Source organism: Zootoca vivipara, chromosome 8, assembly GCF_965207765.1.
Source record: "Zootoca vivipara chromosome 8, rZooViv2.hap1.1, whole genome shotgun sequence".
NCBI lineage: Eukaryota > Metazoa > Chordata > Lepidosauria > Squamata > Lacertidae > Zootoca > Zootoca vivipara.
Window position 1 is genome coordinate 42,972,621 of NC_142591.1, and position 14,340 is coordinate 42,986,960.

General features: G+C 42.2%; 1 protein-coding gene across 10 annotated transcripts in view; it reads left to right on the top strand.

Moving 5' to 3' along the window:
• The window catches only part of GREB1L (GREB1 like retinoic acid receptor coactivator), a 173,353-nt gene that overhangs the window by 84,822 nt on the left and 74,191 nt on the right, over window positions 1-14,340 (top strand). For all 10 annotated transcript variants that reach the window (XM_035125264.3, XM_035125266.3, XM_088676268.1 and 7 more), the window contains exon 3: window positions 1,906-2,004. In XM_035125264.3, coding sequence (XP_034981155.2) covers window positions 1,969-2,004 — 36 coding nt within the window. In that variant the 5' untranslated portion in view covers window positions 1,906-1,968. The remainder of the gene's footprint in view (window positions 1-1,905; window positions 2,005-14,340) is intronic.

A 14,340-nucleotide genomic window follows, 5' to 3' on the forward strand; every position in this document is an offset into this window, starting at 1 on the left:
GATTAGCGATGGACTTCTATTTATTTTCTTTTATTACTGAGTTTTCATCCAACCTTCTCTCCAAGAAGCACAAGGAGTAGCATGGACTCACCTCCTTTCCATTTCATTCTCAATAACACTGTGGGGTTGATTAGACAGAGAAAGGGTGACTGGTTGAAGGTTACCCAATGAGCTTCATAGCTGAGTGGGGATTTGAACTCTGGTCTCCCAGGTCCTGACACTTTAACCCCTACACCACACTGGCTTTTCCAAAGCAAGTTTCACTCTGTGGCACACTTCTTAGAACTTGTCATTGGTATTCAGCATTTGATTTCTAGGTTCTAGTATTCTCTCTTAAATGAAAAGCTTCTCTTACACAGAGTTTCTACTCATGGCATGTGAAAACAATACAACAGTGGCATCAGTACTGGTATGACAGCTGTATACAGGTCTTGAATGTTGTGTTTTTTGACATTGTTTAAATTAGTGGTTACCTTTTTATCATAAATAACAATATTCTTTCTGTAAAACTATGGGAGAAATTTGATGTCACACTAATTTAAGGTCACTTAGCAGTATACTAGTTGCCCTAGAGAAGCCTCAGGAAGCCTCTGTGGTTCTTGTTCTGGTTCCATAACAGATTGTTGCTGTAATTCCAGTCCTTTATGTTGCTCAATAAGCTTCTGGTACTACAACTGTGGTGCTGTATTTCATATTGTGCAACCTTAATTTTTGTCCTTATGCTAGCGCAACAGCACTTGCACTGGTGGACAGAGGGTGCCGAATCTGGGCCTGTGCTCCCAAAATCCGGGTATATTTATGAAGGGGAAATGTTGCCTGACAAATCTTTTGAGCGTACTAAAGTTAAAATATTTATAAAATTTCACTCTTCCCTTAATCCTAATATGCATATAATATGCACCTTAATCTAGACATCTCTGCTAGTGGCACAGAACTAGTTCTATGAGTAAAATTAGGTGGTTTTATTTCAAGTAACAGATTTTACTGTAGCAAATGGAATTATAACTACAAATGTGTATTGGAAAGCATACTAACTCCTCTTCTTTCCTAGAGCAATTTTGGCCTTAAATGGAAATTCTGGACTTTGAAGTCATTTTATTTTATTTGTTTATTGTTCTGTATTGTATTGTGCTTATTAGTATTTTATTTCATGTGGAATGTCTTAATTGAGTTCATACAGCAACCGAGAAATTTCGTTGTTACCCGCAAGGGGACAGTGACAATAAAGATTTATTCTATTCTATTCTAAATATTAAAACTGTTCTCCTGCCCGTCAGTGCACACATTTGCTTCACTATAGCAAATCTGGAGAATGAAAACTTTTTATTTAATTCCAAAAGGAAACACACATTTCATATTTATTAACTTTTGATTTAGAACCACTCACCTAATTCACATAAGGGAGTATCCATATTGTATTTAATTGAAATACAAACTGCCTGGAGGCTGCTTGATGATCCATTGTGTTACTATATGAAGTGGCTTATTTGATATTTGGTTTTTCGGTGTTTTCAGTAGTTTTCAAATGTGAGAGATTGCCATTTTTTATTATACCAGCTGTTTCTGGAGTTTTGCTGTTTATCAGAAATGTGTTTGATCTATACTAATCTATTGTTATATTTATTCAAATATATTCCAGAACATTATTGTCTGTGGGGAGTATTATTATGTAAGAAACTGTATTTAGGCTTATTCAAAAGCAAGCTCTGTTGAGTTTTAATGGTGACTACTCCAAAGTAAGCACCAGTAGAACTGAATGTATAACTGGGAGCAAAAATTAGAGCAACTACTAAGTGGGTTTGCCACATGAGAATTTTGTTTTCAGGCTTCTTTGTTGCTACAAATAATATTATTGGTTCTCTGCCATTTTCAATTATTTTAAACTATTTTTATTTTATTTTACAGATCTTTAAAACTCGCCAATCTGGATCAAGTGGCAGAATAAATTTGAACAATCGTACATCATGAATGCATTTAGAAAAGGTTGAAAGGAATACAAAAAAGGTAGTGTTATTTTCACATTCAGAGTGCTGCTTGTATGTTGTTGTTGTTTAGTCGTTTAGTCGTGTCCGACTATTCGTGACCCCATGGACCATAGCACGCCAGGCACTCCTGTCTTCCACTGCCTCCTGCAGTTTGGTCAGACTCATGGCTTCGAGAACACTGTCCAACCATCTTGTTCTCTGTCGTCCCCTTCTCCTAGTGCCCTCCATCTTTCCCAACATCAGGGTCTTTTCCAAGGAGTCTTCTCTTCTCATGCTTGTATAATTATGCATTTATCATTGGTGACTTCATCGTCTTTAATAGCAGTGAGGGAAGTACAAAGATGTATTTTTTCTCAGCCTTCTAACATAGACATTTTCCTCAGAAGCATTCAATTACATTATCAATTTTTAATTATCAAGTTTTAATTTGCACATGAATTCATACCACTTAGGCTAGTGTGTGCCTCTGTGAAGTTATTGTAACATGAGCATAAACATTACGATTTATGACCTTGTGGAACCTTGTATCATTCCTAGTTACTTTACACTCTGGTAAAAACCATTAGTCATTGAATCCAGTTACAGTACTTATTTGTTTCAATAAATGTATTGAAACTTTGAATATGGTGGTTTTTTTTTTAAAGCATAAATATTTCTGCTGAAATGTCAACCTAAAAGGGTTTTTTTGGTCTTGTACACAAAAGTTTTGTTTTATATTTCAAAACTACTAGACAAAAGACAGTAAAGATGGACTTTGTATATTTTTAATCATGTTCGGGACCACTCCGGCGGGAAGGTAAACGGCCTTTCCGTGTGCTGCTCTGGTTCGCCAGAAGCAGCTTTGTCATGCTGGCCACATGACCCGGAAGCTGTCTGCGGACAAACGCCGGCTCCCTTGGCCTATAGAGCGAGATGAGTGCCGCAACCCCAGAATTGGACATGACTGGACCTGATGGTCAGGGGCCCCTTTACCTTTACCTTTAATACCAATACTAAGCAAGATACGGTTCGCATCCAAAGTGAGTTAAAAAGCAGCCCACACAAATGAATGGATTTAAGGTACCTAAGGCCATTGATTTCAGTGGGTCTCTGGTGAATATTCTGCATATGAGTAATGTTGGATATCACACAATATACAGTCATACCTCGTGTTGCGTTCTCCTCTTGTTACGGACTTTCAGCTTATGAACGTGCATGTGCACGTGAATGTGCAGAAATGATCTGTGCGCTACGCACAGAAGCACTTGCAAACGGCACCTCAAAACAGATTAAGTCCGCAACTAGAGGTACTACTGTATATTATTAGTCTTTATCTTAATATTGATCCAGTTATTTTGTATAAACATTTATATGCTGCCTTCCTAGCAGGGCTGGCCCTACGGCCAGGCTGGGTGGCGCAGGGCGCCACGCGCCGGCCCGCCAGGGGGGCGCATCGCAGCTGCGCCCGTCCACCCACCGGCTGCTCTTCCACGCAGCAGCGCCCTCGGCAGCCGCACTGCGCCTGCCCGCCCACCTGCCGCACTGGGAAATGGGGCGGGGGGGGGGCGCTGGTTGGATCGGTCGCACCAGGGTGCCAGAGGTGCTTAAGACGGCCCTGCTTCCTAGTGCAAAAAGGGAACTATTATCACACATACATATATTAAAAAAAACCAAAACCATCATTACAGAAGCAAACTAAGAAAATTGTAACAAAATGGAGAACTAGCATTAAAAAAAAGTCATGCCAAACTCAAAATGTTTTCAGCCGAGAGAGGTGCCATAAATGAGGGAGCATTAGAGTAAAATCGAGTTCTACAATTTGAGTGCTGCCCTCGAGAATGCCACCTGTGCTTCAGATGGGAGCTGGGCAGCTAAGAGGGCATATCCTGATGCTCTCAGAATCTGAGCAGGAACATACAGGCCTGCTCTTCTATACAAGTCCAAAGCTATTTAAGGTTTAAAAGACAGGGTTAAGCACATCAGGTGCCGTGGCACAAATATCCCTCCGGCGCCCCCTCCCTTTCCCAGAATTTATAACTTGGGGCCCAACTTGTGGACCACCTGATAACCCTGGAGCCGCCGCCCACAGAAGACGCCACTGGTGTGGTGGCCGCGGCACGGCAGGCCAGACAGCCGGAACCCCGCGCTCGCTTGTGAGGCGCCAGGGTGCCTCCTCCGCTGTCTGACGACGACAGCCCGCTACCGGTGCTCTCACTGCTGCCCAGCGGCCCGAAGAGCAGGAGGCGGATGCCACGCTGCTGCTTGTGCCCTGGGAAGTGGTGGTGGTGGTGGGGCGGGCATCAGTGATGCAGAGGAGGCCCCTCAGGAGCCGCTCCCACCGCTCCCTCACAACAGCGGCTCGGCGGGCGGTGGCTGAGGGGATTCCTTCAGCCGAGCAAGAGGAGGTGGCGGCTGTGGAGGAGCCTTGGGCTTAGTGGCTTGTTGAGCCCCGCCAACCATCTAGCGGCATGCAGGGAAAGGGGAGGCCGCTGGTGCAACAAGCCACTAAGCCCTATGGAAAAGACGCCTCTGTTAAAAGTGTCAAACTGAGTTTAGGGAAGTTTAGGTTTTGTCCAATTCTAGTCCTACTCAGAGTAGTCCCATTGAAATCAATGAACCTGACTAACTTAGGTTGATTAATTTCAGTGTGTCTCCTCTGAGTAAAACTTAGTTGTACAACCCATTGTATTTATAGATCTCTTTATGCAGCCAGAGGCGCCCCAAATTGATTTACAAGAATATAATAAGATATATGTTCCAGTCCTTTGAATGAGTAGTCTCCATCAACAGTTCAGCCACCATCTGTACCACCTACAGTTTTCAAATGACTTTCAGAGGCAACCCTATGTAAAACACATTCCGGTAATCCAATCTTGCTGCAGCCAGGTCTTGTAAGACCATGGCTGGGTCTGCCTTCCCCAGTAATGGGCATAGTTGGCACACCAGCTGAAGTGGGGCAAAAGCACTACCACTCCCTTAGCATCCAACACTATAGCTTTATCTGAGATATCTAGTTCAGATGTCCTGAACTAACCTGCTGCTTCAAGGTGAGTGCAACTCCATCCAGAATGGGCTGAGCCTGAGTCAGCAAGCTTTCTGACTAGAAGCACTGCTCTCCTGTCTAGTTTAAGTATCATTTTGTTTACTTATGTCTAGTCTATTACACTACCAGAAAAGAATCAAAAACAGTTGGCATGGTATTTGAAAACTGTAACTGCATTTTTGCAAATTGAAATCGGACATATTCTTTCAACTGCAAATGCTACATTGGTAGGTTTTTTTATGAGGATGGGAGATTCTGTGATAGAGATCACCACTTGTTCCTTCTATCTAGAAATTCATGCTATAATCCATAAGCTGTGGGTTCTTTCAGCCAAATATTTAATGAAAACGAGATTTATGTTCTGCTCTCTCAGAAATATAAAATATGTAAAGATATGGGGAGCTGGGCAAAAGAAGCGGAAGGGAAAGTATGCAATTGATATTTTAATACGTGGAAGGGGGGGGAAAGGAATCCACTGACCTCTTCCTTGCTACGGGTCAGTTGAAGAGGCTTGACTTCGTTTATATGGAACATTGGACTCCTATTGTTTCTTGTTGTACTTAAATACCCCAGTATTTCCAAGAGGCCAAAGATCTATTCCTGTTTTATGACCTGTTGTATCCTTAGGGGCAGGAGGCCCAACAGAGTATTCAGGCCCAAATGAACAAGAGGGTCATTGCCATAGTCCAGGTCTTAATTGTTGCTTCTTGGTTACCACACAGACAGAAAGCCAACTCTCAGAAAGATTTTAGATGGGAACATCTGGAGCATAGTAGCTGTAGTGGGGGGGGGGGCAGGGGGAGGAAGACTCCCTGCATTTTGTTTCACCAGGTGCTAGGAGGAAGCAACATTAGCCTTTTTGGATACGGGAGGCAAGTTCTGTGGCCCCTGAAGTTAGGTTACAACAATTGAAGAGGTCAAAGGACAGCTGAGTGGGGTCAATGAGACACCATGGGGTGTATTTTGTTACTTAGTAAAAGGGGCGACATCCTAAAACCTTAAAGGGTTCTCTTGAAATCTGTGTCGTGAAAAGGTTTTATGGGTCTGATGGTGGGGAAAAAAGTGCTGATTTACCTAAGGAATGCTTGCTTTTGTCTAAATTAAAGGATAATCCTTCCCAAATGTTTGCAGCTGTCGATGTAGGAATGGAAAGCATGATTACAGAATTGAAGGACATTCACTTTCACTTCCTAAAGTTTTACTTTCAAATTGTTTTTTTCCTCCTTCTCATAACAACTTGGGACACTCTGCAGTCCAGATTAATTAAGCACTTCAAACTCAATTGAGTTCAATGGGAGAGTTGAGAATATGCTTGCTTCTCTCAGTTGAAATGAATGGAACAGGCTATGGCTAGATTGTGCTCATTGAGTAGATGTTGAAAGGAAGAGCTTGCATTTCTAAAAGGAAAATGCTGTTTTCCTCAGAGTGCTGCGCTTGGACTGCCAAATAGCCATGTTTTCGTCAATTTACAACTAAGCTTTTGTATGTATATAAGCGAAGAAGAGTGCTAAGACCAAGAAGAAGGCAAGGGAGTTAAGGTATTGACATTTGCCCCAAAACGTTGAAATGTGCTTATCAATGAGAACGACAGCTTTATCTGGAATCATTTTGCCTATCACTGTTCACCACCTATAGTAGCCAAATAAGTCCTGTGCCTTGCTTGTCATTTTGCACAAGTGCTCAGTTGCATTGGAAAATATAAACATTCAGAAAATAAGAGAGTGGTGGTCTTAAAACCAGCAGTTTCTGGTGGGTTTTATTTTGGTGCTGGAGGCAGATGAGAGACCATTAAGAGATACATGCATTTGGTTACAAAACATGGTTATCTAAAGAAGTTGTGACAATGGAACTCTGGAACACTGATTTTTAGTGCTGCCTCTATTAGGAATTTTGGCTAGTCGTGGTATTTTTGTTATTCATATATTTTTGGTAATCTTTTGTCTCTTATATTAATGTTACGTTGCAAACCACTTATTATTTTATGTGAAAGACAGCCTATAGATATTTGAATAAGATAAATAAGAGGAAACATCCTTCCTCTGTTTTGTATCTCCCTTTAACCTCAGATATAGAGTTGTTCCATTCTTTCATTTGTTCTACTTGAGCATATGGAGAGAAACTGGGAAACCCCTGTGGCTCCTCTGATCTTGTCAAGCCTAGGAGAATGGGATAAACTTTCCTCATATGCCTAGAAATTTATGAGGTCCCTTGTTAGCACCTTTAACCAATTCAGGCTGCAATCCTGTATAAATATGTGTTTTGTTATTTTTAAATGAAGATTAAAAATGCCTTTTTGGGGGCATGATTTAAATTTCCTTTTGAGTTCCTCTACCCTCAGTGAAAATTCATTTTGAAATTGCCCTAGGACTTTTCCTAGCCCTCTGTTTGCTAGGGCATTTGTGGTAAAGCCCTGATAAGCTCAATTAATAAGTTAAAGTAAGTTGACTTCATTATTTGACATGCAAGAGTCAGGCACCGCTCTATGCAAATGGTCAGTCTTTACTACATTACAAAAAGGCTACAGCATGTAAGCCAGAAATCCCTGTGTTGATGATAGAGCAGCGCTGATTTATCACATGGCATTCTTATTTACATTATATGCTATGAATGTGTGCATGATTTGCGGGGCTACGGAGGAGGGCTGCAAAGAGCCATGGTCTGAGGAAGGGGTAGGGCTTGGGAAGAGTCCCAAAGACCAGAGAGAAGGGTCACATTCACAGTTGGGACTCCCTATTCTTGCAGTATAAGTATCCACCTTTTCCTCTTCCCGTTTGCCTGCGGTTTCTGTGAGTAACAAAGAGTTTTCCATAACTGAGGTAAAAAAGAAGTAGATTACATGAATTAAATGAAGCACAACTTCCACTTCTTTGAAATTTCTGTGCAACAAATAATTATCAAATGTTGTAGAAGGACGATCTCATTCTAGACTTCACCCAGATCTTGCTTGCTAATTGAAAACTAGGTTATGAGCGCTACATGTTTGGACATATAAGGAGGATAGGTTTGCAAAAATAGTTACATAATTGATAGAGCGGATGTAAGGGGGGAGGCTTACAGAGAACAGCCTCCCCTCATCAGGACAAGCTCGTCTCCGAGCACCAACTCGAGCGAAGGGTCAGGTGACAAGAGTCAGGAAACGGAAAGGGAGTGCCGGCCCTCGAGCAGCATCCAAGAGCCCTTGCTCCATAGGCAGGAAGAGAGGGAGGGGGAAAGAGGGGACAGGAGTCAGTCGGTCAGCAGGCCATTCCCCCCCCCACACACACACCGAAATTGAGGCGTCGAAGAAGAGGGAGGCGCTTCACGGTTCCAAGGCTCTTGTGTTGGTCTAAGAGCCGGAAATTGGCAGTGCAGGAATCTGATTCGGAATGAGCAGACGTGAAATCTGTGGCACCTTACACTGTAAATAATGTGCACTAATAAAAACATCTAAAAGGCAAGCAGATGTGGAGAGTCGTTACTCAAGAGTAGCCACAACAACCCTGACAGCAGCCTATGGAGCAATTAATCACTATGCACTTGCAGTTACATGATCAGTTATAATTATAATAAATTGGCTACAGTTTTATATAGTGCATGGGTATGTGTGAGCCTAAGGAAAATAATCATTTCCTATCATCTAGAGCAGGGATGGGGAACATGTGGCTCTATAACTTCCATGAACTCTGGCCAACATGGCCCAACGTCTGAAGGGCTGAAACATCCCATTCCTGGTCTTGAGGAATAGCCATTGAATTGTCTGCTTTATTCTCTTTGTGAAGTAAGTTTCTCATCTAGTAAGTGGTGTAGTGTGGAGGGCAGGGGAGCTGCGGCCCTGGGCACAACATTCTCAGGGGGTGCAACCAAGCACCCCTGTGCAGGTGCTCGCTCCCACAGGGACCCCTGCCATAGCTGCCAAGTTATCCCTTTTTTAAAGGGATTTTCCCTTATGCTGAATAGGCTTCCTCGCGAGAAAAGGGAAAACTTGGCAGCTATGACCCCTGCTCTGCCCTGGTGGAGGTGGCAGAACAGCTTGTCAGGAGGCGGCCCCCACCGCCACACAGGCGTGTCCTGGCGGCCCCCATCCCTACCCTTGCCAGCCTGCCACTGGGTGTCTTTGGACCCAGAGCCTGGCCTTCCTGCCATGTCTGCAACCCCAGCAGAGGTCAGTGACCACAGAGGCTCCATACAGGCTGGGTATAGGGCTCTGTCTGCCTTCCTTGCGCTCTCAAGGGTACATTCCTGAGGCCAGGCCGCCCTTCAGTCTCCAGGCCAGGCTGTGCTGAGCCCTGCCCCCTCGCTGAATGGCCACCAGACTAGTGCTTGCTTGCTCCTTGCTCAGCGTGCTATGCTTCCCAGACAGCAGCGGGAGAAGCCCAGGCCCATGGGGAGCAGGCACGGATGGAGGGAGGTGGGCAAGGGGCGACTCCAGAGTAGCCCGGCATAGCACGACATTCCTCTCCGCAAACTAAAACATATTTACGACATCCTGGAGCCTGTGGAACTAAAATCTGTGGCTTTTAACGATTTTAATTTGCTTGATCTCATTTTATTGAAAACCCCATTTATAAACCAAATTCCTTTTGGAGGAGTTCATTATTTTACTTTTATCATAGTTGTTGAAGCACTGTTTGCTAATGCAAGAAGTTGAAATGTCTTGCAATAGCCTTTTCAGGCCAAGCCACGTCCTTGAGAGCAAGACTGCATGATGAGCATGTTAGCAGCGGTTTAGATGCAATTTTAGGAGGGGCAACTACTACAAGAGCTGGCACTAGATCATTAGTATGCAAATTTAAAAAAGGCTCTTTGCCAGGATGGAGCCTTGTGCCCTGAGAAATACTAACTAGGATGGCCACATGCCCATCTATGCCTCAACAAACCTGAAGTGAAGTTTCAGTATAAAGCTTTTTAATTAAAAGAAGAACTGCCTTTTATCCATGGTGGTAGATGCCAGTTGAGTCCACATTTTTTTCACCATGTATTGATGAGCAGAGCAGATGAGCAAAGCAGATTTCAGGTCAATGAACCTTCTGCATAATTGGCTCCTAATGCGTCTAGGACAGGGGTTCCCAAACTGAGCTTCATTCAAGTGCTCCACAGCATGTCTGTAAAAAGACAGAGTGTTGCAAACTACAACAATTGCAGGAATCATCAAGTGGTCCACCAAGATCCTTAGTAATTTTCAAGTGATGGTGATGGGGAGTCAAGGGATCACTGGTCTAGGATATTTGGGGTAGGGTTGCCATATTTCAAATAGTGAAAATCCAGACACAAAAAACTTTTTCTTCTTCTTCACACTTCCGGCATGGGTTGCCATATGTCCGGGATTTCCGTCCGGACGCTGTCTACAAGGGCCAAATACCAGCTATATCCAGGAAATTCTTGATCTCTTTCAATGGTTAGATTTAAGAAGTTGTTGTGGGCTGAAACATTACCTATTGTAAAGCTAACCCTTGAGCATTTATATAAAATCTAAGGAGGCAACGGGGCCATAAGATCCCATAGGGCAAACTTCTCACTTTAAGCCTTATGGCCATGAAGATTGCTAATCCTCTAGTTACTGTATTAATTAAATTTGTATCCCACCCTTCCTCGGTTCCCAGGATTCTTTGCAGGGAATGCCATGCACTTTAAATGTATGGTATGTACACAGCCCAGATGCCACACTACCTTGGGTCCATTTGGGGACTGTTAGAGCTCCCATTATTTCTGGCAAGCCTTGAGGTTTTACGCCATTGGTACTTTGCTTGAGAAAACACTGGTCCCACCATCAAACATGTGCTATTACTGCATGCTCTGTGTGTATGGTGGCAGCACACTATATATATATATATATATATATATATATATATATATATATATATATATATATATATATATGTGTGTGTGTGTGTGTGTGTGTGTGTGTGTGTGTGTGTGTGTATATATATATATATATATGATTTTTAAAAAAATCCTCTTATTGGTGCTAGTCCCCCCCCCATTTATGTTAACATTTTTAACATCACTGGAAGATGCTGGGTAGAAAAGAAAGGTGCATGCAGCAGTAATCCTATATGATTTAGCTTCTATATTATGAAATAATAATTATTTTTTCCCCTCACATTTTATAAGGGGTTCATTTTATTTCAAATTCCTCACCAGTTTATGTCAACAGTTTTCTGGACTTGACTTTTTGGCACTATGTAAAACAAAATGTGTCATCCTCAGACATCTGGCAAGTGTTGAGCAAGTTTATTTGAAAGCAAAGCATATTTATTTCAGGATCAGTTATTTATAAGCAAAGGATATCAAGATCATAACTGAAAAATCTGGGGAGAAAGCATGTCCTAATCATGGAACATCAATAATATCTCTTGGTTGGAAAGAGAAATAATAATTGGAAACGTACAGTATGTATTCATTTCTAAGTACATACATTAAAACTTCAGATAAGTGTTATTTTCCATAATGTTTTTAGCAACTGCTTTCCCTGACTACTGTATAAATGGTAAGGTTACACATAGAATTTAAGAATAGAAAGGATAGCAAAATCAAGCGAGAAGTATCTACTTTGCTGATTTGCTGTGTTCCTTGGAAAGAACTTGGGCCTTTAAAAAAAGGTGGCAAATGTTCTATCACATTTAACACTCTTAACAAGTGTCAAGCATTTAACTTAGAGAACAACAAATGGTAGCAAACAAGTCTATTGGTAAAGGCAGGGGCGAAGGAAGGGGGTGAGGTGGGGGCGATTCGCCCCGGGTGTCACCACTGAGGGGGGTGACAAAATGCCGGGTGGCATTCACCACGGGGCCTGCAGCATGATGCGGTGGCTTGGGCGCCCACAGGCTCCACACTGCCCCAAACAGTCTACCCGCTGCCTCCCCCCCCAGCTGTAGGGCAACTGAGTGGCAGGAGGCAGGCAGACTCCTCGGAGGGCAGGCAGACTCCTCGGAGGCCCCGTGGAGCATCCTGCCCCAGCTTGCCCTGTCCTCATGGGTGGCTGACCCCTATCCCCCACCCGCACTGCCCCAGGCGCCCGATCAGCCTGCTCCGCCGCTGGATAAAGGGTTACATTTCAAAACTTTAAAGCATTAATTAATCCAATAATATATATACCTGCTGCTTGTCCTTATCTATAACTTGATAGGATCTACTATGAGCCTATGAGCTTGTTCCATTTGGAACAAATTTACTTGTTTTATACTTGTATTTGTTTTATTCAGTTTTACAATAAATAAATGCGTAAAATAAAAACTTGCGGCCAGTTTTCTGAAAACTTTATTTCAAAATAAATTAAGTCAAAAAAGTAATTTTCAAAATTTGTTACCAGAAACTAGGTTTTTTGTTTTTTTTAAAGTGGTTAGACAGAAGCATGGTGGAGAGCTTTATTGAGTTATCAGCATCAGTAATCTAAAAAAATATGAAAATTTATTTTGAGAGTCACAGTCCCTCTGAGTACCAGCTCCTGAGGACAAGCAAGACTAATATGATTATGGCCTGCTAAAGAACTCCCCAGAGCCTTCTGTCTGGCTAATGCTGGAGATGGATATCTGGGCTGGAGGGACCTATGATGTGAGTCAGTAAAGTGGCTCTTCTGTTTTTATTGATACGCAGATGACTCTCTGCAAAATAGGGTTCACCGGGGTTTTCTGAAAGGTTGTGGATCTCTGTGTGATGCAAGCTCAATTGCATACATCGAGAATGAGTGCAGTACATTGCACCCTCTGAACTGTTGTCCAATCTGCTGCCACCTCCACTGCTTTTTATTGCCCCGAACTCTGTTTCCCCCCCTCGGTTTAACCCACAGCGCCACCCACGTCCCTTGCTGAGAGTTGTTAGGAGACCCCTATTCCTCTTCCAGAGCGACCCTTCCTGTAATATTTTAACAATCCTTCAAGACAGGGAACTCTTAGCTATTGTAGCTTTGTGAAGGGGCTTCCTAACAACTCTCATCACCCTTAACAAACTACAGCTCCCAGAATTCTTTGGGGGAAGCCAATACTGTTTAAAGTACTGGGAGTGAAAAAAATGACCCACCCATGTTATCTAATAATCCTGTGTCTGATTAAAACAAATGGGTCTTGCCATTGCAGTCTAGCAGAGCACTTGGGGGAAAAACCTGCCTGAGGTTTACAGTTACAGTATTTTGCTGGAATACATACAGTGTATTTCAGTAGATGAATTAGATGCTAATAAAAAATTTTCAGTATGCTGTCATCTCTAGTAACGTTGTAAAGACTTACTAGGCTTTACCTATTAATTATCACAGGAGGTGCAGTAGATCCTATCTTCAAAGTTGGCTATTTAAAAATGCAAAGCAAGCTGTTTTGTAAAGTCGAAGCCTTCATTTAACATTTTAGTGGAAGGCTATCAGATACAAGTTATTGCATAAATTATTGCATAAATCCTTTATGTGTGTTTACACATTGAAATCCATAATCCATGTTTTTTCCTTAGTACCATGAAAGAATTATATGTATGGTGAAAATATTTTCCTTGGATTTAAATTTAGTCTTTTCTTATCAAGCTGATACAGCTGTAGCCAAAACATTAATAGTCTACCGGTAGATCTTTGAAAAAACAAAAGAAGCATTCCTAGTCCAAAGTTGCTGAATGTTTAATAATGGCAATTTCTGCAGAAAAGCTAGCATAAACTAAGTTATTTTAAAATTTTCAAGTTAAGCAGGTGCTTGTATCACTTCTGTTAAAATAAACTAAATTATCATGCTCATGTCCAGAATTACTAGCAACCCAATGCCTTAACACCAATTTTCCTAAGTTTAGAGCAGTGCAGGAATCAGTTTTAGGCCACTATCTATGAATTTCATTCTAATTCACTGATTGCCTCTGCTTCAAAACAGTAAGAACCCAGCAAGCACAATTTTGCTGCCTTCTGTGCTTAGACCTGATTTAGTTCACTTTGCATGACATTGTGCCTACCCTTAATGCATATTTTCAAAGTCAATCAGGTAATATTAATGGGGAGCAACTTCAAAAAATACAGACCCCTGGGTTAAGATATTGGCTCTAGCAGTTGGCTCTGCACTGTGTGTTGTCTGGCAATCTATCCTAGGGACGTGCTTCATGGTTCCTGGCTTTTTTGACATCTTCACCTTCCTCCATTCATTTCTTTCTCTTCTGCAACCAAAGAACTATCGCCTCATAAGGAGGGAGGCAAGAGCACCTCCTGCTTGGGCACATAAGCAAGGATGGAAAATTAAGCAGGACCTTTGCCAGACACATCACCTGCTTAACCTCTCTCTCATAGATATTTCTGCAGCGCTTCCTTTTGCATAGCAAGCCATTCCTGTAAAAACAGAATTCTAATCAAAATTTGTTAAGTTATAGAAGGATAGAAAAAAACAAAAACAAGAA